We start from the raw sequence: 25,084 nt of genomic DNA, 5'->3' as shown, positions 1-25,084 counted from the left end.
CTCCCTGACTTTGTAGGTATAAACAGATAATAAATAACAAACCATAATAAATGAGGTACATGATATAAGATAATACGTACTATGGAAATAAAGCAAAAGTAGAAAAATGGAGAAAATTAAAGAGGATTGGGGATGGCGGCAGGCAGCAGTTTTGAACAGGGTGGACATGGTAAGCAACGGAGGTGAGACATCTAGCCACTGGTTGACCAGGGAAAGAATTCCCTGCAGAGGGAAGAGCAGGTATGGAGGTCTTATGGCACAAGCGCTCCTGGCATGCTTAAGGCACAACAGGAGTATGTGAGGGAGAAGAGGAAGACAGCTGATCAGAGAGGCAGCACCCAGATCGTGGAGGCCTTATACGCCACTGCTAGGCAATAGGAAGAGGAGGGCATTGGCTTAAAAGGCTTTGTAAAGAGGACTAAGACGATAAGAGTTGCAAACAGAAGTCCACTCTCTAAACTGAAACATCTATTGTGTGTATGACTGCAAATTCTTAGGCTTATGATACAACACTGTTTCTTTATCAGCAAATGGCCATTAGGAATAGCTCATCTGTGAGGCTGCTGCCACCCTTGGGTCTCTGATAAAGGGGAAGGTAGAGATGAGGTTCATATAGAAAAATACTGTTTGCAAACTTCTCCAAAACAACTCAAGGTTTCCTTTTCTGCACTTGAATAAACCAATAAAAACCAACAAAACCACTTAGTCTACTCCAACCAAGCTCCCTGCTTTCAAAACAAAGAATTTTAAAGCTGAAAGGAACCTTAGAGATCAGCTAGTCTAAACTTCATTTTTCAGATGAGAAAACTGAAAACAAGAACGTTAAGTGACCAGTATAAGTTCACAGACCAAGTTCGGGGGGGGGCAGGCAGGACGGGACAGTGCGAAGAGTGTAGGCTTTGCCTTCCATCAGACCTAGGGTCACGGGCTGAGTGATGTGGGCAGGTGACTCAACTTTTCTCTCACCTTCCTCAGTGGTCCTCACCTCTTACGGATGTGCTGAGAATCAAATGATATGGCCTAGTAAAGTGATTTTACTCAAAACCTAGAAGTTACTGTCATCATTATTAAGGGAACCCAAGAGTCCCGACTTCGGGTCTACGGCTCTCTCTATGGCACCCCGCTGCCTTAAATATCTTCATTACTGAAATACAAAGCACAAATTTTGTATGAGGTAATGCATTTTTAGCCAATTCCTACATTTTAGCGTTGGTTTCTTTCATTCATTACCTCCATGAATATTTATCAGGGACTCGCTGCTAGGTGTCAGGTGCTGTTTCGGGTGCTGTTTCGGGTGCTGGCGGTCTCGCAGCGAACAAGAAGTCCCAGCCATCAGGGAGCTTCTGTTCTAGAAGGGAAAGCACGCCCATACTCATGGGCGGAGTTGCTGCAGCCCCTCTACCTTCACAATCTACTGGAGAGAGCTCATCAGCTATTACTGCACCGAGGAGCCGCCTGGGGCTCACTCCGACCCCTGATGGAAGGTCCACCATTAAACTGAGCAGGAGTAACAGTGCCCTGGGTGTCCCTGGTAAATGTCTGTGGCATGCTGTACTAATTTTGTAATGGATCACGGGTCTACAACAAGCAGTGTTACCGTGTGGGAACTGTTCCATCTCACAGAGAGGGCTCTGGCACCTACTATACCCTCATCCCTGTTTTAGGTTCTCAGGCTACAAATAAAGAAAACCTCTTTTCTTACTGAAGTTGCTGAGTCTAATAGGGGAAGACAGAGAGGCAGACATGTAAAGAGAGAAATGCAGTACAGTGTGGTCCGAGCCAGGGAAGGATGGTACAGGGAAGAGGAGAGTCCTGAAGGGTTGGGAACTGGTCAGAGAAGGATTCATAGAGGAGGCAGAGCCTGAGAAGTACTCTGAAGGATTAACAGGAGGCAAAAAGGAGTTCTGAGAAAAAGGAACAAAAGTCCGGAGTCAGAGCTAGCTTTAGGTGTATACCAGCTGTACAGTCAAGCAGGGTCCCACACTTAGAAGGCCCTACACTTAGTTGAATGCTTTGCTGTCGCCATCTTGAAATTCTCAATAATTTTTGAACAAAGAGCTCCACATTCCCATTTTGCACTGGGTCCAGCAAATTATATAGCAGATGCTGCAAGAAGTTTGAAGCAGCAGGATAGGTGTGGGGAACTGCAAGGAGGTCCATACTGCTGGTGCACAGGCTGTGGATGGGAGGCAAAGGGAAGTCAAGAGAAGGGCCTGGAATGCTGGGTTGGGGCCAGATCACTATAGAGCTGTCCACGCTGAGGAGTACGGACTGCATCCCCCAGGCCAGGAGTCAGCCAACTACCCACCAAATCTAGCCTGCCTCTTGTTTTTGTATAGTCTGCGAGCTAAGAATGGTTTTCACATTTTTAAATGGCTGGGAAGAACTCAAAAGGAGAACTCTATTTTGTAACATATGAAAATGACAGGAAATTCAATTTTCGGTGGCCATAAATCAGCCTAATGTTGCTTTCCCACTACAACGGCAGAGTCGAGTAAGTTGGACAGAGACTGTATGACCCATTCAGTCTAAAATATTTACTCTCTGGCCCTTTACAGAGAAAGTTTGCCAGGTCTATATTTCCCAAACTGCATTCTTCAAAAGACAGATTCCCCAGTCAAGCACGTTTATAAAATGCTGGGTTGAATTAAGATTAAATAGGCATCTTTACCAACCCTCAAGTATGCCCAGGTGCATTGGGACTCTCCACGAGTGGGGGGAAGCAGGCAGACTGATTTGAGTGCTAACCCCTCTTCCAAGGGAAAGCTGGGACTCAGTTTGGCAAACACTCCCTCAGGCATAGGGAGCCCTCTGCAGGGTTTTCAGCAAGAAGATGATGCAATCTGATTTTTATTTGCCTCCTGCCCCCTTGTCCCAGATGGCACACACAGACAACAATCAGTTTTCATGGTCCACTGGGATGAGGGGATGAGGCTGCTGCTCACAGCCATGTGTGGTTGGCAGCTTGGTTTCTCCAGGCTCTTCTGGCTGCTCTGAGGGTGGAGGGTCCTCAGTGGGCTGAGCGTGGAGCAAGACAGGGGCACTAGAAGACCAGGCGCAAGGTGAGAGGTGCTGACAGCAGGGCAGCAGTGGTGGGAAAGGAACGTGCAGAGCCAGGAGACACTTAGGAAGAACTTTGGGCACCTGTTGAGGGCTCTGGGAAGGCAAGGAGGACAGGGACGGTGAGAAGGTGGAGACCGCCATCTCCATCCAGCTCGGCATTAGCAACATTGCCACCACCAGCCGAAAAGCCTATTTGAACAGAGCAGTTACACGGCGGGCCCTATGACAATGACTACTCCTATCTCTTCCCTCTCATTTTCTCAAATCAGCAATTCCAAACCTGCCACCACGCCCCTCACCCGGCCTGTGGCAGAGTCAGCTACAAATGACTTCCCATCAAAGGCAGGGATGCACCCTCTGTCTCCAAGCACGCACCCTCTGTCTCCAAGCACACTGCCCTTACACCCCCCCAAAGATAGCGGTGCTAGACAACAGAGACTCCAAAACAAAGCCCAGGGAGCTCTTGCACAAATGACAATGATTCCGAGCCTGGAGCATTAAAACATATTGTTCTCATGGGGGCAATGTGTGCTTTTAACATGACAATGACTTTTTACTGCCATTGTTTTCTGAGTGCTGACCCAGACCTCCGGGCTGAGGAGCCGTGGGAACCTGCAAACAGGGTGGGTACAAGAATGGCATCAAAGCCATGCTTCTGACCCCTCCCCAGCGCGAGGATGGCCTCAGGGCTGGGAAATGACGCAGCAGACAGCACCTCCCAGAGCACCGTTGTGCCGAGGCTGTGCAGACAAGGGCAGGGGGCCCAGAAGGGAAGGCGCAAAGCCACGAGGGAAGCAAAGACAATGAGGATGGTGGGCTCAGCATCGTCCCCTCAGCCACCTGCACAGAGCCGTGAGCAGCTCAGTAAGCAGCAGGGCTCTCACTTCAGAGCTAAGAGTTAAATGCACAAAAAGCGTATGCAGCCTTCTGGCTCAGAAGCGAAACATGTAGCAAACAACAGTGCCCTCACACCAGCTCTGCCAACCCCGTTTATAAGGAGTGACACTGTTCCTAGTGACACCGTCTGACCTCACCCCCAACCCTGGGCTCCAGATCCCATTCCCTCTCATGTTGGCAAGGACTTGGCTCCTGCAAATACCACTCCTTTCTGGTTTAACTGGTCTGACTGGGTCCCTGGTGCTGGAACGTTTGAAAAGCTCCTCAAGTAATTCTAATGTGCAGCTATAGTTGAGAAACTTAAGTCAGACGAGGTCTGTCCCTTGCTTAAACCCTGCCCTGGGTTTTCAGGGCTCGCAGCATAGAGTGCGGGCCATTTTCCCCAGCCTGGCCCTGCTGGGCTGTGGCCTCCACTCCCTCACATCCCGAGGGTTAATCATCTTCCAGCCACACCAGCCTTCGGGTCCTCCTCCACCTGAGTGACCTTCCTCCCCTCTCGGGCCTTGCTGTCCCCTTAGTGCAGGCACATTGTCCACAGCTTTCTACATGGCTGCCTCCTTCTCATCAGTCACATTTCAACTCAGGGGCCACTTCCTCAAGGACACATTCCAATGCCACCTGAGCTCACACAAAGTACTCCTGCCACGGACATTCTCCATCTCATTATCTTGCTTACCTTCTTCATAGCCCTTGTTGGAACCCAAATTACCTCATTTCCTTGTTTTCCTGTTTACCGTCTATCTCCCCTCACAAGCGCTTTGAGGGCAGGACCCTATGGGCCTAGGGTGGTACCTGGCTCTTCTAAGGGGCTCAGTAAATACCTGATTGCCTGTTTGACAAGAAACAAACTGGGACATTGCGGTAAAGCGAGTAGTCTAATCAGACATCCCGCGACAGCACCCGTTATGGTGGGACCTGCACACCCTCTATTGCTCTTTGTCTCTTCCTTCCTTCTTGCTTCTACCTCCTCGGCTACGTCAGGCATCATGAGGGATTGGAGGGGCCAGGAAACGAGGAAAGCGGGCCAGGGAGACACAGGGAGCTGCAGCTCACACCCTGGGCTAACAGGGGTGGGTGCTCCGTGGAACGGGGGCCCAGTGTTGCTAGATCTTCCAGTTTCCCACAAAAGGCCATAAATCTGGATTCTTCCATGAGGTTTTCTACATTTAAATATTAGTGACTAACTAAAAGAAAACGCTTGTATGTCAAGCAAGTGGGGTCCTCAGGTGGTGGCTTGTAACTTTGGAGATCCATCTTTGGGTATGTCCTCTCTGTAACTGTAAACCTACCCTTCTTCATCAAGCCTTACTGACTGAAGGAGGGCCAGTTGGGTCAGCCCCTGGTAAAATAGTTTTCCAACTTTTTGACTACACATAATAATAAATTCACGATATAGTTTAATATAAATATATAATAAATTGGTAATACGACCCCGAATACACATGTCCATGACTACAGTGAGGTCTCTTTGAAGCAATACCTACCCTTATTGTCTGCGATATGCCCTGATGTTTTCCATTCTATTCTACTTTATTTATTTTTTAAATGCTGGTGATCCGCTAAATTGATTGCCATCTCACTAATGGTCATTTCCTGCAGAATTTGAAAAACTCTTAGTATACTCCGGACAGGGGTGGTTCCAGCGGTTGGGGCACACCTTCGAACTTGAGGTTTGCAGCTTCTCTATTTCCAGGTTTAGATACCCACTAGCAATTCTGTGGAAAAGAACTGGAAAAGCTCCATCCAACTTCAACTTACACTGTCACATGGGATTGGAAAGGTATTTTCAAAGACCTAAGCTTAGGGCATATCGTTTGAATCTTAAATGTGCCTAATGAAATTAACAACTCTTTGAACTCTAATTTTAAAAATCACTTATTTCCAATATAGGTGAACTCCTTCCTCAGAAAACACTCACCCTAATATTCTTTCCCTACCAAGTAACTTATTTTTTAAAAAACTGTGCTATTTAGGTATTCTTCATAAATGCCCAGAATATACGAACACTCTTTCTTAACCAGGTTTGCACAATATTCATTAAGTGTTAGTTAATGTAAAATTCTTGTGGGGTTTGAAAAAAAAAAAAAGTAAAAACAGCCTTTGCGAGCCAATTCAAAAAAACACGCCCGCTCCCAGATTTCAAAGGATGCCACCCGGCCTTACACTCAGCGGGAGGCAGGGTCCTGTCAGGCAGCAGGGTCCCCTGGGAGGCTGCCCTGAATAAGCGAGCCCGGGCACTGCTTATCCTTCTGATCTTCGCAGGGTCCACTGGGGGTTTGGGAAATGCAAGGCAAGGTTCCTCCTCCATGCTGGGAGATGCCGGAGCTTTCGGTTTCTGGAAAGAGATTTTTCAAATGATGGGCATGAGTTTCCGTGTCTCAAATAAGACTCCTCCTTCCTCCCCCACCCTGGAGCTGGTGCTGACACTTCCGGATGGACACAGGGTTTTCTGCTCGGCTTCTCCTGGCCACCTGATTCTACATCTCGCTGGCCCATTTTACTGAGTGTGGTACATATAACAGGCTTTCATTGTTTTTGTCGAGTATATTATATTAAATACTTGATTACCATGCTCAGCCTGTTTGAAAAAACAATTTATCCATGCTAGGGAACGAATATCTGTATTAGACTGTAACATATGAGACAATATATTCAAAATGCTTTGTACGTTTTTGTGTTCTCGCCAGCTCAGTAAACAGTTACCGGGCACCTATATATGCCAAGAACTATAGGGAATATAAATACTATCTCTACATATTTTGGATTCCACAAAAGTATTTTTTTAAGATTATAAAAATTCTTGACTAATTTGGATTATAAAGTCTAAGAGATAAGAATAAGAAGTTGTCTTGGACTTATAAAAATGTTTTGTTTTGGGGCACTTGGGTGGCCCAGTTGGTTAAGCGTCTGCCTTCTGCTCAGGTCATGATCCCAGGGTCCTGGGATGGAGCTCCCCCCCCCCCACTCTGAGCTCCCTGCTCAGCGGGGAGTCTGCTTCTCCCTGTGCCTCCACCCCACACCCCTCCCCCAACTTGTGCTCTCTCTCTCTCAAATAAATAAATAAAATCTTTGAGGCGCCTGGGTGGCACAGCGGTTGGGCATCTGCCTTCGGCTCAGGGCGTGGTCCCAGCATTATGGGATCAAGCCCCACATCAGGCTCCTCTGCTATGAGCCTGCTTCTTCCTCTCCCACTCCCCCTGCTTATGTTCCCTCTCTCGCTGGCTATCTCTACCTCTGTCAAATAAATAAATAAGATCTTTAAAAAATAAATAAATAAATAAAATCTTTAAAAAATGTTTTATTTTCTACATCTCAAGAATTCTATGCTGATACCCTTAGAAAAGGAACATTACTGGCAAAATTCCAATTCCTTAAAGACTTTAAAAAATACCAGCACCAAAGTACGGGGCACTATGCCGCCTAGAGCACCCTGTAATCTCACCTCCAGCCCAGGGCCAGATCCTCACAGGGAGCTAAACTCCCACTTTTGGTATTGCTTGGTGATCCACCCTTCCTCCCTCCAACTTTAACATGGTTATCTGCTTATAAAAGAGCAATTTTATGGCAAGTGCTTTTAGCTCTCTGACCAAAAACAATCAAGTTGAAGTTTCTAAAGTCACTAACGTAATATGGGAAATGAGCGACTCTCAATCCAATAGGTAAGTCAACACACTTTTTAGAAACCCAGTGTGAAATTCAAATCAGACGATTTGGAAAAGTGGGTGAGGTTATCTATCATATATGACACCTAACTTCGTACACTCATCTTCTCATATACATTAATAGAACATAGAATATATTAGAACATACTAGAGTTCTCCTTCTAAGAAGTTACTTATTTCAATAACGATGATATTTTTTGTATCCTCTTCTTCATTTACATCCAGAATCAATCCATAAACCAGACAGACAAAAAAAATTAGCTTTATGACTTTAAAGACACATTTTTCTAAACACAGAAAAAGGGTAAATAAAATAACCAGTCTAATATAGGGGAAGAGTAAATGACTCTGGGATCAAACCAAACTGGAGTGTAATTCATTTCTAGTTATGTGAACGCAGGCAGTCCATTTACTTCTCTGTACTTGCCCAGCTATCAAACGGAGGTAGGCCCCTTCTTGCAAGGACATTGACATACATACATCTCTGGTTATAGAGGCTTGAGAAACGCTAGCTTCCTTCACCCTTTATTTACCAGATTTGGTTTCAAGTTACTTTTAAGTCTCAAAAGCCAAGACCCTAGCCTCTGACACAACCGTGCTGGAAAAAAAGATTTTGAATTCAGAGGGGTCTCTTCTGAAGGAAACAACACTCACTTGTCTGCATAAATTATGCTATATTTACTTAATAGTCCCTTTCCTTTTTAGTCTCCCTAACTTGTTGCAAAATATTCATAAGAATGTGACTTAGGCCATGAAGCTAACAGTAATAAAAAAGGTAAGAGTATACAATACGGGGAAAAAAGTGCTTTAGTTATAGTGAAAGATGAAATCCATAAGGATAATAACAGTAGTAAATGTAGTCACGAGGTTTTCTTATCTCAGAATGCCTGTCCTCTGTGGGTACCTTGAATCTTGAAACAAAAGATTGAAAAGTCTGCTGAATAATAATAATGTGAATAAAGTAAACGGCTTCTTTTATAGATGCCCTAACCATTATAAATGTTTTGGGTAGTAAGTAAAAGATCTTATAAAAAGAGAACACATGCAAAGCTAATTTTTACCCAAAAGAAAATCACTCAATTATCTCTGGATGGTGAGATAAAACCCCTTAACTGCTCCTTGATAAAAGACATTATTTTCCTAGTGCAAAATCCATCATTGTATAATGAAAAATTAGTCCCATGTGACTACTGTCCTCAACGAAAATTACTTGTTCCATTTAAACATGTATCTCACTGGACTACATAAAGTGTAAAGTAATACATGTAAGCATTTTTCGTTCTTCAAGGGAAAACTACTAAACAAGCCATCAATTTCCATCCTGCCACCTTCTACCACACGTTCTTCCACCTTGTGGAGGAAATTGGCTTTTATGTAGCAAAACAGTAAAAACTTTTTTCTTGTAAGATTCACAGAAAACAGAGCAAGGAAGTTGAAATTTTCCCTTGAGCACCTCACCTCCCTTGTTTTGTGTGCCATGACGCTAACCTGTGACTCAAGTATAATCAAGGACACTGGGAAAGTCAGATTGTAGGATTTGTTCCGGCTGATAAAACTGCTGGAGTCTATTGAAGAACGAAAGACTATTCTCATAGAACACCCCAACAGAAAAAGACAGAATTCCTAGAACATTTAAAGAATCTGCCTGGCCTTGACCCTTACCCCCGCACAGCGGGCCTTGCCCAATCTTTGATATGGCCCCTCTGATCACCAGACGGAAAAGCAGGGTCTCCCCTGTTCCATAGGAAGGGGAGTCGGCCACATCCCACCTCAGAAAGTTGCTATGATTTAATTTGTAGAGCGACAGAACACACACACTCACACACACTAAAAGACCTCTTGGAAGTTAAAAAGCAAATATTAAAAATTCCTGCAAATGAGGAAGGGTGTTTTTGCCCTCTCTGCTTTGGCTGAAACATCCTTCTTTTCCCCTTGGACACTGGTGCTTCCGGTTCTCGAGCCTTCACATTCAGATGGGGACTCACACCACTGGCTCCCTGGTACCTTCTCCCCCACAGCTTTTCAGGCCTTTAGGCTTGGACTGGAATTACACCACCAGCTTTCCTGGGCCTCCAGCTTGCAGACAGCAGACTGAGGGACTTCTCAGCCCCCCTAGTCATGTGAGGCAATCCCTCAAAATAAATCTCTTCCTCTCTCTCTCTCTACCTATCTGACTACTGGTTCTTTTTTTCCAGAAAACCCTGAGTCATACAATATACAATATATGCAAGGTGTATCAATTACACCTTAGTAAAGCTGTGTTGCTTTTTTTTTTTAAGATTTTACTCATGTATTTGACAGAGAGACAGCCAGGGAGAGAGGGAACACAAGCAGGGGGAGTGGGAGAGGAAGAAGCAGACTCCTAGTGGAGGAGTCTGACGTGGGGCTCGATCCCAGAACGCCGGGATCACGCCCTGAGCCAAAGGCAGACGCTTAACGACTGCGCCACCCAGGCACCCCTACACCTTAGTAAAGCTGTTAAAAAGAATCCCTACAAGCACATAACCTTTGGATGTGGCAGCTGTATGTGCATCTCTATTACTATGGTTTTCTCCACAGGTCGCTGGGCTCCTCTGTCATTCTCAGCATGGGACTCACTGCTCTAATGTTCCCATTCAGAAATAGTGACAGAAAAAAACATGGCTTTGACATTCTCATTCTGCTTTCCCTTACCCTGGATTTCCCCTATCCCCAAGGTACATATGGGATTCCAAGTCCCTTTCTTTTAAAAATATATTATATTATTTTACTTGTCAAATACTTGGAGCATGGTTCCTGTAAAATGTAAAAAATGGCTCCAACTAATCTATGCCGGGGGCGCCTGGGTGGCTCCGTCGGTTGAGCGTCCAACTCCTGATTTCAGCTCGGGTCATGATCTCAGGGTCGTGGGATCAAGCGTCCTGTCGGGCTCTGAGGTCAGCGTGGAGTCTGCTTGTCCCTCTCACTCTGCTCCTCCCCCTGCTCACTGTCTATCTCTAAAATAAATAAATACAATTTAAAACAACCCTAATCTATGCCGTGAGAAATCAAGACAGTAGTCACCCTGGGGAGGCAGCTTCTGGGGTGCTGGCAACGATCTATTTTTTTCTTTTTGAATGCTGATTACAGAGTGTGGTGAGTTTGTATAAATGTATCAAGCTGCACTCTTATGATTTGTGTCTTTTCTGCAAGTCAATAAAAAGTTTAATAAAAAATTTGGGGCTTAAACAACTAGACTTTGTAGGTTTAGGAAATACAGGGAGAATTTTGTTTTGACCAAAATCATGATGAAAGACAAAATCCCCTATTTATTCACAGGGGCACATCTCTTTTCCTACTTCATACAATCCAAAGTAAGAGAGCAGCTGTTCCTGTGTATATAAATCTGAACACCAGTTAACCAGGGTAGCAGAATGAAAACAGAAATAACTACCACCACCCAACAGCTCCACGTCTCAGAGCTGTTGTGGGAAGGTGGAGAGCTGCTACAAAAGAAAACAGATGCACTGAGGCATACCGATACAGCAAGTAGGTACACATGTTTCCCTCCTGTCTGTATGATTACAGGTGCTAATGGGAACCCCGCCCTGTCAGTCAGGCCGGGCAGCCAAGGCCGGAGTGGTCAGGGGCCAGGACACCCCTGAGCGAAGGCAGCCCACCGCCTGCTGGAGGGGGTGGGGGGGAGCACAGGCCAGACCAGGGAGGGCGGGTAGAAACAGGGAGAGGGGAAAGCATACAAGTTCAAAGAGGTGAGCTGATTTGTTAAACGTAGCAGCTGGAATGGACTGCTTTCTTGGTCCCTCTACCTTGATTAGCTGAGGAATTATTAAAAGGCAAACTAGCCTGAGAAAGTAATCTAGAGGCAGAAAGTGTTGAAGTTCAGACCGTTGGTCTTCGCAAAGTCTTTCAACAAGTGAGCCTCTTCACAAGGGTATCTCCTAGATACCCCAGTCCAAGCCTCCTGTTGTCTCCTTCTCCCACTCCCTCCTCCTGCCCTCCTCCTTCCCCTTATCTCCCTCCTTTGCCAAGATGGTGGTTCTCAGAGTCAGAGGGTTCTCAAAGGTGAAATGAAAAAAACAAAAGAAGGTGGAAAGGCAGGTAGTATAAGTTCGCTTTCAGAATTTTTTGACTGGGGGCTCCAAACTTTAGTTATGGTTTAAAATGAAATATATACTTAAGACCCTTACATAATCTACCATAACAAAAGGAGTTCAAACTAAAGGAGGTATTTTCCTCCAACACGGGGATTTCTGAGTCTACTTTTACTTTGCACATAGCACCGAACCACTGTGCAGTAAAGAAATGTAACTACGATGACCCTAGACAGAGGCAAGTGGCAATATTATCGTTGCCTAATATCTAATCATGCAGTCCAAAGACTGTGCCAGTTTGACAAGGACTGGTTTTGACAAGGTTAACTCTACAACTAGAGATTTTTAGGAAAGAATAGGCCCAAACTGAGTGAATCTCCCCAAACTACAGAATATTAAAAACAATTCTTGGGAGTCAAATGACAGAATCATAAAACAGAGAGCCACTGCACAACAAGGTAGACCCATTGGACTTCTAAACTGGGGGCCCTCTTGCAGCTGGCTCAAGACCCACGTGGTTCCCAGATTGCAAGCATAAGAAACTACGAGTCGACAGTGGCTGGCAAAGTGTTTACTGCACACTGGTTCCTGCTTGCTATATTGGAAACATTTTTGCCATCTACAATATAAGAAGCATAATCTTCCTCATGGAGGCATTTTGATGAGTAGTTCAAGAATATAAGATACATTTTGAGACAGTTGGGGTCATTTGACCATAGACTGTACATTAGACGATACTGCTGAGTAATGTTAATTTTGTGAGCTCTGATCATAATATTGTAGTGATGTGGGAGACTATCCTTGTTCATATGAGATGCACACTTAAATTTTTATGGATGAAGTCTTAAAAGATCTAGAACTTACTTTCAAATAGTTCATCAAACACACACACACACACACACACACAAATATGCGCACATATATGCGTAAGAAAAATCAAGAAGCAGCTTGACTAACACTCCGATTCCATGAACGTCTGAGGGACTAGTATCATGAGGTACTTGTGGCCGCAGAGCTATAAGGGGAAGAGATATTGAAATAAGGAGGATTGGCTGAAAGTCTGTGTAACTCCTTCCCTCCCAGCTCCATGTAGTCAGGCTACATGGTTGGGAGATTTGCTCCATAGAGGGGGTAAAACAGAGGTCTCTGAATCAGGGTAACCATGCACAGTTAGGTGTCCGGGTACTTTTTATAAATAGAGATATTAATTGAATATTTACCGACTGAATGCTAGGTATTCCTACCTTCTTCCTCCAGCTGGTTCTTGGAAGTTAGCAACCAGCCCTTATCCTCCAGGCAAGAGCTTAGAAGATACTTCTACAGAGAATTAACTAGCCACGAGGAAATCCCTAAAGATACTGCTAATCCCTAAAGACACCGCTACTGGGGGTTTCACAAACAACACAGCCCACCCAGTCCTCCCTGATGTGGGTAGGTATCACCTATGGGTTGACCAATCTATTCCACATGTTTCTACTTTCAAATAAGGGCAGCCAAACAAGCAGCATGAGCTATCAGAGGCTCTCCTCTGATATGAAAAAGAGAAACCAAAATAAACGTTAAAATGCAACAGAGACACAGGGAGAACATGGCCATCTATAAGCCAAGGAGAAAAGCCTCAGCAGAAATAAACCCTACTGCCCCCTTGATCTTCGACTTCTACTCTTCAGAACTGTGAGAAAATAAATTTCTATTGTTTAAGCCACACACACACACACAGAGTACAATAGAGATTTTAAAGGAAGAAGGAAATAATGCAAAAATCAAGATTATCATTAACATACTCAGACAAGATGCTACAACCGTGAAACACAAGAATACTATATGTAAGAAAAGATAACTTAGAGCAGGGAAAAAGCTTTTGGGAAATTAAAAATAATTAACTAATTTTTTATTTATTTTTTTTTAAAGATTTTATTTATTTATTTGACAGAGATAGACACAGCCAGCGAGAGAGGGAACACAAGCAGGGGGAGTGGGAGAGGAAGAAGCAGGCTCACAGCAGAAGAGCCTGACGTGGAGCTCGATCCCATAACGCCGGGATCACGCCCTGAGCCGAAGGCAGACGCTTAACCGCTGTGCCACCCAGGCGCCCCAATAATTAACTAATTTAAAAATATGATAGCAGAAATGAAAAGAACTCAACAAAAGAATTAGAAGATAAAGTCTCTTCCAAAAAAAGATGGGCAATAAAAATTTAAAAAAAGAAAAGAAAACTGAAGTACCACTCCAGGGACTCCTATATATTGGAATAAAAATTCCAGAAAGAGCAACCAGAACAAAAAAGAGGGGAAGACACACCAAAATAATTCAAAGACATTTCCCAGAGTTGAAGGGCATGAGATTCCATTGAAAGTGCCCAGCACAATGGATGAAAATGAACTAACACAAAGGTCCATTATCATGAAATTTCAGAACACTGAAAACAAAGAGAAAAATCCTACAAACTTCTAGAGATGAAAAACAGCAATCAAGGTCTCAAATAATGTACTTCCCATAAACCCTTTCTCTAGAAGCTACTGGAAGAAATACTCCAAAAGTAAATCAAGAAAGAGAAAAACTTGGGATACAGGAGACAGGAAAGCCATCACAAGAGGGAGAAGCAAGCTGTGTGCCAGGTACCAAGGGTAAATGGTCTGGGAGAAACTGGGGAAAGTTCTCCAAAAAGATGAATCAATAGAATACCTCATGTACCTGAATATGTGAAGGAGATTTAGATCCCTGGGGACGAGTTTGGATTTGAAATGGTAATAATAGAAAACAAAAAAGCAAGGCAATTATTAACACCAGGGAAAGCAAAAAGTGGTGTGGGGAAGGAGAAGTAATTGTCATTAGTTCAAGACTCAGTTGTAAACAGGGTTTATATAACCATAGTCAGAGAAAAGGGATCTAACCAAAAATATGATATATCTATATTGGGAATAGCAGTGGGGACAAAAAGGATGAATGTGTTGTGAGGATGTGTGGGAGGACAGACAAGAGTTAAATCTTCATCTTCTTTAGTGAGAAGTGTTTAGATAATTCCTCAAACTCATAAGTCAGAGAGGAACAAGACACCGTTATTTAAAATTTTGGATGTAAATACCTAAAGAATGTGCCAAGAGAGTTAAAAGTGAGAGTCACTGGTAAGGGTAGAATGAAGAATAAGGGAATAAGAGACCCCTGGAGTGTTTTGGGTAACGAATCTTTGACTCTTTAGGTACACATATATATAATTTATTTGTATATGTTACTATTAAAAATAAAATAGCATATATGCTAACAAAAGACAAAAAAATTGTGAAAAACAAAAACTGTTGTAATACACTCTGTTTGCCAGGTTACTATTTCTGATATTCTTTGTTATTATTAAGCTATAGGAAAATAATAGAAGTGTTTCATTAGGTTCGAAACATTGTATTTAAAAATATAAAAGAAATTGTTTTCATATTAAATTATCAGTATAGTTAAGTCGATGTGATCCTTTTCTTAGCATATGCAAGTACTGATTTCAAGTATGTTGGATCAATTTGGGTCAATTCCATTTCACAGCACTCATGGTCATACAAAGTACTCACAAGCTCTAGCGGACTGAGACGAGCCCCAGAGATGGGCCTGGAATCAGATGACTCAAAACTGGATGCATGGAGGCTAGCACAGGAGATGAACAGAAATATTAGTTTGTGAAGAATCATTTATTTCTAGTACATGTTCGTTAACTCTAGCCCCAAAACAAGTAAAAGCATTTGAAGCATAAGCCTTGAGGAAGAAGCAATTAAAAAAAAATCATAGTACTTAGAACATTTTATTAATAAGCTTTTTCATTGCTTTTAGGGGGATTAAAAAATACTGAATAATGAAAAGAAGAAATGTATATAGTGATTTTTTTAAAACTTTGTTCATATCGCTTTATAGAGTTGGTACGGCAACCACTATCCACCACTTCAAACCAAAGCAACTTTTTGGACCCAAGGTCTAGACTTATCTTCTGGAATCTTGAATAGATACAAGAGGTGTAATTAGCAGATACCAAACTTAAAAAAGCAACTATCCATAACTAGAATTAAGGGAAAATGTCATCTGGTGGCTTACATATCCGAGTGTACAAGCAAGAGAAAGGTCATTACCTGAAGGAGGAAGGAGGTCTATTTTCCGGTGTTCTTGAAGATGCAGGCCCAAACAGTTTTCTTTGGTTTTCTCGTGGTGTAAATGGTCTTTGGGTCCCAACTGTTCTTAATGCATTTCGTGCTTCACTTATGATTTCTGCACTGGTCTTCTGCTTGGACATAGAAGGTCGATAAAACGGATCCAGCTTTTCTAACTTTTTATCATTTGGAGATAGCATCTTTCCTTTTGAAGTAAAATGTTCTTCAGGTAGACACTACACTCTGCAAATATATGGTACAAAATATTAACTATTTTCATCCAGGAGTTTAGAAAAGAATGTGTAAACCCATCCACACATGCTTAAGCCATTCCTCTATATTAAACTAGAAAAAGTCACAATTTTTGAAAGATTTATTATTTATTTGAGAGAGAGAGAGAGAACCCATGAGCAGGGTGGGGGCATGCAGAGAATCCCAAGCAAACTCTGCGCTGAGGACTGAACCCTATGTGGGGCTCGATCTCACGACCCTGAGATCATGACCTGAGCTGAAAATAAGAGTCCGTCTCTTAACTGACTGAGACACCCAGGTGCACCACCACAAACAATTTTTAATTAAAAATCTACCAGGCAGTTACAGTTAGAAGATCAGAGTGGAAGAAAATCTCTCAAAAATATAGGTCGATGTGCACAATTATGCCTATGGGAATACGTGCACTCGAGGGAAATGATGTGCAGGGAAGAGAGCCAGGATGAAAGCTAAACCTGGAGAGAAAGAGGATAAATCGTGAAAGAGGACAGACAAGGAAGGGAAAATCATCTCGTGTTCTCCAATCTATAAAAAAACAATACTGGGGGGTTCTGTTAAAATTTTAACTAAATTTTCCTTTTTTCCCCTCTACTGTCCTCCACACAAACTGTGAGTATAAGGTTAGTTCTAGACAGATGGGGCCTATTTCCAAGCTATATTTGCTTTTATAAATGTAGTTTGTAAACTCAGGGAAAGGTTCAGTCCCACATTTACCCATGATGTATTTGAATCAATGGATTCAAATCACCGTCAATGTGAGATAGTATCCTAGATGAATAAATATCAAATATCAATATCAAATTTTCTTTCCCAGGCTAGCTTTCTCAGTTAAAGTCATGCACAAGGGCCATGAGAATGCAGACCCTTCTTAAATGCTGGTATGTCCCCATGGAGGCCTGATTACCTTGGCAGGACACCTCTATAGCTCTAAACTTGAAAATAGTCGAGATTTCTAATTAGTATATGGTATTAGGTGTTCATTAAAAAAACAACAACCCAGATCCCTGAAAATGTTGTATCTCTAAGGAGAAAGGGCCTGGAAATTTTTCCTATATTTCAGTGCCCAATTTTAGAATAACTTTTGCCAAAAAGAAACATTTTTTGTGACATATGCCCAAGGAAACTAAAAAGACTTCATTTCCATAAGTGGAATCAACAGACGATTCCTTAGACAAGTAAAGAGGATTTACTATATTATGATTCTATACATTAAGTTGTTATATAACAACAGACAACAAGAACATTTGTTTAGTTCTACCAAGGCCCAACCCTAAAAGTTTTGAGGTAAAGAGTATGATAAAAACTACAAATACGCTTTTCCTTTCTTTTCTTTTCTTTAATATTAAATGTACTTTATTACTTCTGAAAATTGGTTACCTGTACATTATTATTTTTGGTCAGGCATAATACCTGATTGGCCAATACAGATAAATATTTACAGAGAACGCTAATACTTTAAAAAACTAGCCTTTGGAAGGCATTTTTTAATTTAACAACTTTTAAATGTTAAAACCAACATGAGTTGCAGGTCTTTCTGCTATTCCTTTCACACGGAAAGGCCAGGTGAGGTAAAAGAGTAAAAAATTACTAGATAAGCAGTCCTATTCTAGGAGTTTTCTTTCTAGGAATTTTTGATACAGGATTTGGAATTTAAGCAATGTCTCCAAAAATCATGTACATTAATACAACTAACAGAAACTATGACAGGCCAAGTACATTTTACTTCTCATGGTTCTGATATGATTGGCTGTTTATTTTTAAAATAGTCAAGGCTAATTATTAAAAATATGTACAAAGTGTTTTTCGTGTATATATACAGGTTTCCCCTGCTATCTAAAAGCAGAGCATTCCTATGAAAACTGGTAAACCGAAATGGTGTGACGTGCACAGTGTGCCCCACTTTCTGCCACTTTGCTTTTACAAAGGACCTACATTAATACCTGTTTTCACTCACGGAAAGAAATCTGAGGAGAATTTTCGCTTTTCTAAGAAAGCTCTATTGCAGGCCTTGCATAAAAGCAAAGTGATATAACACGAACCTTCAGAAAGCAGGAGATACCTGTATTACCTGTATTACCTTTGGATGCGTAATAATGTAAATTTAGTCCCAGCACATCTAACTCAAGTGGACATATCAGTTTTGTTTGCTTGCTTGTTTGTTTTTAAAAGGCCCACTGCAGTAAGAACGCAACCACTTAGAAGAAGTTCCTATACAATGAACGGGTTTCTCCCAGAGCCCAAATCAAGTTTGTGATTCCTTTGGCCCCACATAGCACTAATAAGTCCAGCAATGTCAAAGGTGATCTGGCAAACCTAATAAAGATTTCTCTAATAAAGATTAGAGAAAGTGCTTTGGATGAACAATAATGGACCATTGTGGGGCTCCTGGGTGGCACAGCGGTTAAGCGGTTAAGCGTCTGCCTTCGGCTCAGGGCGTGATCCCGGCGTTCTGGGATGGAGCCCCACATCAGGCTCCTCCGCTATGAGCCTGCTTCTTCCTCTCCCGCTCCCCCTGCTTGTGTTCCCTCTCTCGCTGGCTGTCTCTATCTCTGTCGAATAAATAAATAAAATCTTAAAAAAAAAAATAATGGACCATCGTTCCTGACCGAGTTTGTGTATTTTTGTTTGCATGGAAAACTATACTCTTTCATGGAGTACTGAAGCAGGAATATTTACTCAGATTGAGTGCTAGCAATTCTGTGCTTTATTTGGGCATACAGGAAGTTATATTGATCAAACATTGGTGGAAATAATGTAGAACAATGGGCTTAAAAATCCTTTTGTTCATAAGTTTTTACCACAAATTCTAAAACAACTTCCTTTCTCCCTCTTCTTTTCTCTTTCTCCCAAACCTTAAGAGTTACATAGTAAGAAGCAGTTTCAATAAGGTAAGATCTGCACAGTTATTATTATTATATTACTGTTAATATGTCATGAATGAAATCAAATATGGAAATTTTCAATGACACAAGTGAACTGAGTTAGAAGCGTGATTTTAGGGGAGAGGGAAGGATTTGTTAAATTACGAATTCTTATTATAGAGGATTTTTGCCAATTTAAACAATCACTCAGCGTTTGAAAGCTTGTCTGTAAAGTACACCTGAACCATAACACAATAGTATCACAAAAATTTTGACTTTACAAAAATTCTTTTGACAGCTGGAACAAATCCATTCAGCTAGTATGGATTAATTGTCTCCTATATGCAAAGCTCTCTGCCTGGCTCTCTGGGAACACAGGGATAAACACTGTCTTCACTCTCCGGCAAGAAGGACCACCAATGCCAGTTCAACACTTGCTTTAATACCAAGCACTACGCTAAGCAGTCTCGCGTACATCATCTCAATGGATCCCCACAACAGTTCTGTGAGAGATGAAGTCTTAGACAATAGCACAAAAGCTATGATATATGCCCAGAGATGATATTCAAACTATTACTCATGAGATGGGGTGGAAGGAGGCAGGGCCATCAGAGGCCTTGGGGCTACGGCTATTTATGCATCAATATAGAGACATGTCAATATTTTTACAACTGGAGCAGCTTTCCTGGAGTGTCCCAGCTGAATGTCAGGTGCTTGTACCCAAATGATTTTAATACAAGGTAGAAACTGATAGCAGCAAAGAAAAAACTGAAATAACTCCCATGTGATGACAAAAAAAGGAAGGGATTTCTGCTGGGGAGAAGGTGTCAGGGAGACCTCCTGGAGGAGGTGATGATTGAGCTGGGTTCTGAAAAATGGGCTGAATTTGAAGCATGTAGCAATGGCTGACATTAGGGCTAGAGGAGAGAAGGAATTTCCAGCAAAGTCAATGCGTGAGCCAAGGCAGAGAGCCAAGAACATATGGGATGTGTGCTGGACAAGAATGAGCTCTGGAAATACAGACTGGCGTTGGACCAGAGAGAGAACTGAATGGCAGGTCAAGAAATAAAAAAAGCTGGTGAGCAAATTAATTAACAGATTTGGAGGCATGGTGTGATCTGGCAGGAGTGGGCAGGATGGGAAGGAGGGAAAGGACTAGAAGGGACAAAATCAGGTAGCTCTTATGTAATCAGCCAACTAATTCTTAGACGTCCTCAAGGAAGCATTCCTGGACATGCCTCTCCCCGTCCTCCAGCCTCCGTGAAGTCTTCCTCCTCCATACTCCACAAGGTCGCCGGTTGGCCTCTGTCAGTACACCCTCCCATTATGCACCTGGGGCTGCCTCGCCAGACTCTGAGCCACAGTTCCTTAGGCGAGGCATGGCTGGAGGTCAACATTTGTAGAATCGCTGAACTCCATTTTCTCTCTCTCTCTTTTAAGACTTATTTATTTATTTTTAGAGAGAGAGAGAGCACCCATGAGCAGGGGAAAGAGGCAGAGGGAAAGAGAGAATCTCAAACAGACTCCCCGCTGAGCTTGGAGCCTGACTTGGGGCTCCATCTCGCAACCCTGAGATCATGACCTGAGCTGAAATCAAGAGTCAGGCGTTCAACCAACTGAGCCACCCAGGTGCCCCCGAACTCCATTTTCTAATATAGATCTGAGCTAAGCAATATCAAGCTGAAGGCAATATGGCTTCTTTCATTGGGACATTTGTTACAGTGGATTAGCAAGGCATATGGGACTTTATTTCAAATGGCACGTGGCATTTCTGATTCTTTTTTTTTTTTAAGTCGGCTCCATGCCCAGTGTGGGGCTTGACCTCATGACCCTGAGATCAAGCCTTGCATCCTCTACTGACTTGAGTCAGCAGGGCATCCCTCAGCAGGGCATCCCATCAAATGGCATTTGATGCTGGATGCCAAGTGGTAATATGAGATCAAATTCAGCCCCCTTTTCCTTTCTTGTCTTCACTGCAAGTTGCCTGGCAGGGAGTAAGACTTGATAAACAGCACGATCTGTGAAATGAGGTATTGAAAGCCTGAGATGAAGGAGTAAAGGTGAAACAGAGGTAAGAAGGGAGATGAGAATAAGTGAGGGGCAACAAGAACAGAAAAACCAACAGGATTTGGCAGCTGAGAGGACAGGAAAAAGCCAGGGGGGACACTTTATGCAAACCTGGAGGGGCAAGGTCAGAGGGCCAGGAGACCTTTAAAAAAAAACCCAGGAGAAGTAGACTTTGGAAGGGAAAGAAGAAAAAGGCAGTGAGCTGTCTTGTATCACTGTCTGGATTGTATGATGTCCACAGGACCTCTGAAGGATGACCACCACCAGCGGTAGGAAATTTGAAGCTGGATAGCTTCATTTTTAACAAAATACTCATCTGTAAAAATTTGTTCCTAATTATCAAGACCTGTCTTTCTCTTTGCCGCTAATAGTCACCTGAACCAGTCTTCCTGCTAAATGCAGTACTGCTCTATCAAGACATTCTACAACAAGAAAAAGGCTGACCGTCTCCATCCTCTATTCCCTGCAAATCAAATACAGATCTTCCTCAACTTACGATAGGGTTACGTTCTGAAAAACCCATCTTTAATTGAAAATGTCATTAAGTCGAAAATGCATTCAATCCACATAACCTACTGTACATCATAGTAGAACAGAGCCTAACTTAAATATGCCCAGAATACTTACATTAGCCCACAGTTGGGCAAAATCTTCTAACACAAAGCCTATTTTATAACGAGTGTTGAGTATCTCGTGTAATTTATAGAATACTGTGCCTAAAGTAAAAACAGAATGGCTGGGGGGCACCTGGGTGGCTCAGTTAGTTAAGTGGCTGCCTTCTGCCCAGATCGTGATCCTGGGGTCCTGGGATGGAGCTCCCCCTCCCCGCTCCTCACCTTAGGGCTCCCTGCTCAGCAGGGAGTCTGCTTCTCCCTCTGCCCCACCCCCCCATGCGCCACACTCTTTCTCTAATAAATGAAAAAAAATTTTTAAATTAAAAAAAATTAGAAACCAGATGGCTGTATGGATACAGAATGGTTGTGAGTGTATCACAGTGAGTGGCTGCCGCTACCCAGCATCACCAGAGAGTATCACAGAGCCTATCGCTAGCCTGGGGAAAAGACAAAAATTCAAAGCATGGTTTCTACTGAATGTGTATTGCTTTCGCACCAACAGTAAAGTCGAAAATTTCTAAGTTGAACCATTGTGAATCGGGGCCATCTGCACTCAAGACCCTTTCCATGATTTTGAACTACCTTTCTGTTAACATGAGCACGCAAAGAGGCAGGGGTTAAGTGCTTTGCTGGAGCAGAGGTTCAAATACTGTGGGCTACAGAGGGGAGGGGGGGGGGGGAATGGGATAGGCTGGTGATGGGTAGTAAGGAGGGCACGTATTGCATGGTGCACTGGGTGTTATACACAACTAATGGAGCATCGAACTTTACATCAAAAACCAGGGATATACTGTATGGTGACTAACATAATATAATAAAAAAATATTTAAAAAATAAAAAAAATACTGTTTTGACAATTCACAACTATGTGACGTTGGCAAAGATTGTAATGCCTCTAAGCTTCAGTTTCCTCATCTGTGAAATAGGGATGGTCATAACTGCCTTATAGGACTGTTCTGATAATTAAATAACATAATTCATGTAAAGTTCTTCAGCATGGTGCCGCGCTCTTGAGAAAAAGTTCACTGCTACCCAGGCACTATGTCATAAAAGGATACAATAAAAATTCTCCCATGAATAAAAAACTGCATTTAAAAAAAGAAATTGCAAATGAAAGGGAATGACGTTTGTTGAGTGTTTCCAGAAATTTTGCAAGTTAAAATTTAAATGGGGGGGTATGCAAAATAATTTTTATTAGGTATTTTATTGAATATAAGGTATGCCAAATCAGCAACTAATCAGAGTTTTACAGGTTCACAAAACAGGTTACAAATTGAGTGCTTCTTGATTTTCTACCAAGCTAAAATAATTCTAAATTAGAGTGAGGTCAAAGAGCCGCTGTGATGGTCGTGGGAACAGACGATAAAAGGCATTATATGTACATATGATGTATTTTATTTTATTATTTTTTTTAAGATTTTATTTATTTATTCGACAGAGATAGAGACAGCCAGAGAGGGAACACAAGCAGGGGGAGTAGGAGAGGAAGAAGCAGGCTCATAGCTGAAGAGCCTGATGTGGGGCTCGATCCCAAAACCCCGGGATCACGAAGGCAGACGCTTAACCGCTGTGCCACCCAGGCGCCCCCATATGATGTATTTTAAAGTATACTGTTACATTTATTTATTTATTGACCCTCTCCCTATCTGTTGCCTAAAAGAACCCAGGTACAAACTGTATGACCGTGGCGAGGTAGCTGTCTGCCTACACAAAGTCCCTTGGTTTACCACTTTCATTCAGTAAGTATTTCCAAGCTTCTAGTAAGCTCCGTGCACTTGACTAAACGCTCAGTGTACAGAAATAAGGGCAGCCGCTGCCCGACCCCGAGAGCATGCACAAGGCCTCTCTCCCCTTCTGGGGGCAGAAAGGCGGATAACAGCAGGAGAGGTCCCCGGTGACCCGGAGCGGGGACGCCTCACCTCTCGTGCGGACAGAGGTTTCCCCGCTCCCGGCAATGCCCCCTCCTCCACAGTTTCAGGCCAGGACACAGCTGAGCAACGCGGTCACTCTGCCTGCCGGCCCCCCCTCCTGCCAGCCCCCTAGACCGCCCGCTCCGCCAGGCGGTCCAGCATCTCCATGGTAACCGTACACAAACTACCTACCCCGGGCGCCTGGGCCGCCTGCAGAGCCAGGTCGCTGCTGGGCGGGCGGAGCGGGACAGGAAATGAGCTGGGACTGGGCGCAGGGAAGGGGGCTTCCGGCCAGACCCAAAGCCTCTATGATTAGCGCTGGTGACAGTAACAGCTGCGGAGGTTCAGCTCATCCTTTAGCTTTCCCAAGGCAGCCGCAGCCGCGAAGGAGCAGCGGGGCGGAGCGGAGCGGGGCGGGGCCGGGAGAGGAGAGTCTGGGAGGTTTCCCGGCGCCGCCCGGCCACTGGGCCTGCGCGGGTCCCCCCAGCGCATGCGTAGGAACGCTGAGGCCACGGGCCCGCCCGCGAGCAGATTGAGTGGCGGGAGGATCCTGGGCGAGTGCTGGAGGCAGGGAGTGCGAGGAAACTGCTTAGAAGATAGGTGTGGAGAGGAGTTCCCTTTTAAATTAGCAGCTTACGGAACCATATTTGTTGAGACTCTACGAGATCTCAGCACCTCTGGTAAATAACAAGCAGGAAGGCAGCTTAGTGCTTAGGGTTAAGAGTCAGGATTTGCTGATTTCAAGTTACAGCTCTGTATAGCCTTGAACTAGTTGGCTTAACCTCTCAGTTTCCTCATTTGTAAAATGGAGAGAATTAGTAGTACCTAGCTCGGTCTTGTGGTTCTGGCGAAGATTGAATGAGAAAATAGATGTAAAGCGCTATGCACGTGGCAATGAATGAATGTTAAACTGTTGGCTGTTTTTAAGCCCTTGCACGGGTGCAGCACTTCAGAGTTTACAAAGGGTATTTTATTGTATATTTTCTTTTTAAGTGCCCTTACCACTCTGAGGTAGCAAGCCTGGCATCCCCATTCACAGGGGACAAAACGGGTCTGAAGTGTAGTGAATGACAATGGTAGATTCAAGTCTAGGCTTCCTATAGGCAAACATTTGTTGTACTTAATGCGCCATCACAGTTGACTGGCAAAAAGAACCCCACTTTTATGTTTCTGGTTTAAATTCTGCTCCCTCCTATAAGACCATTCAGCAACACTTTACAGAGTGAAATACAAGTGAGACCATAATCACACTCCATTTGAGTTTGCACATTTTATAAATATGGAGATTTTTCAGCTGAAGTGTTGTTGTCAACATTTAAAAAGACCACATGCCTTGGTGCTAAGTATCTTGTAAAGAATAATTAAATTGAAAATATTTTTGAGCACATATTATGTGTAAGCCATCATGCTAGATGGGAAATAATACTAACCTAAACTAAAGGAATGTAAATATTCTTCAAAGTATCCAAGAGGACATACTTATTAGTTGACTGGGTAATTTTAAGGCCTGAAACATAGTATTTGTGTTCTTCCAGGTTGAAATTTT

At 43.2% G+C, this 25,084-nt stretch overlaps 1 protein-coding gene across 3 annotated transcripts in view; it reads right to left on the bottom strand.

The window, feature by feature from the left end:
* Window positions 1-23,984, bottom strand: part of ARMC2 (armadillo repeat containing 2) — a 100,369-nt gene extending 76,385 nt beyond the window's left edge. For 2 of the 3 annotated variants that reach the window (XM_034668953.1, XM_034668954.1), the window contains exons 1-4: window positions 23,731-23,984; window positions 15,799-16,059; window positions 15,250-15,322; window positions 6,124-6,295 (exon numbers count right to left, since the gene is read on the bottom strand). In XM_034668953.1, coding sequence (XP_034524844.1) covers window positions 6,124-6,295; window positions 15,250-15,322; window positions 15,799-16,016 — 463 coding nt within the window. In that variant the 5' untranslated portion in view covers window positions 16,017-16,059; window positions 23,731-23,984. Of the gene's footprint in view, window positions 1-6,123; window positions 6,296-15,249; window positions 15,323-15,798; window positions 16,060-23,730 lie in introns of those variants that run through there. The other variant, XM_034668955.1, reaches the window with a different exon arrangement.
* Between the last annotated feature and the right edge of the window lie 1,100 nt (window positions 23,985-25,084).

This window comes from Ailuropoda melanoleuca, chromosome 10 (genome assembly GCF_002007445.2).
Source record: "Ailuropoda melanoleuca isolate Jingjing chromosome 10, ASM200744v2, whole genome shotgun sequence".
Lineage (NCBI taxonomy): Eukaryota > Metazoa > Chordata > Mammalia > Carnivora > Ursidae > Ailuropoda > Ailuropoda melanoleuca.
Note: the sequence above shows the minus strand (reverse complement) of the source record. Positions and strands in the feature narration are given on the sequence as shown.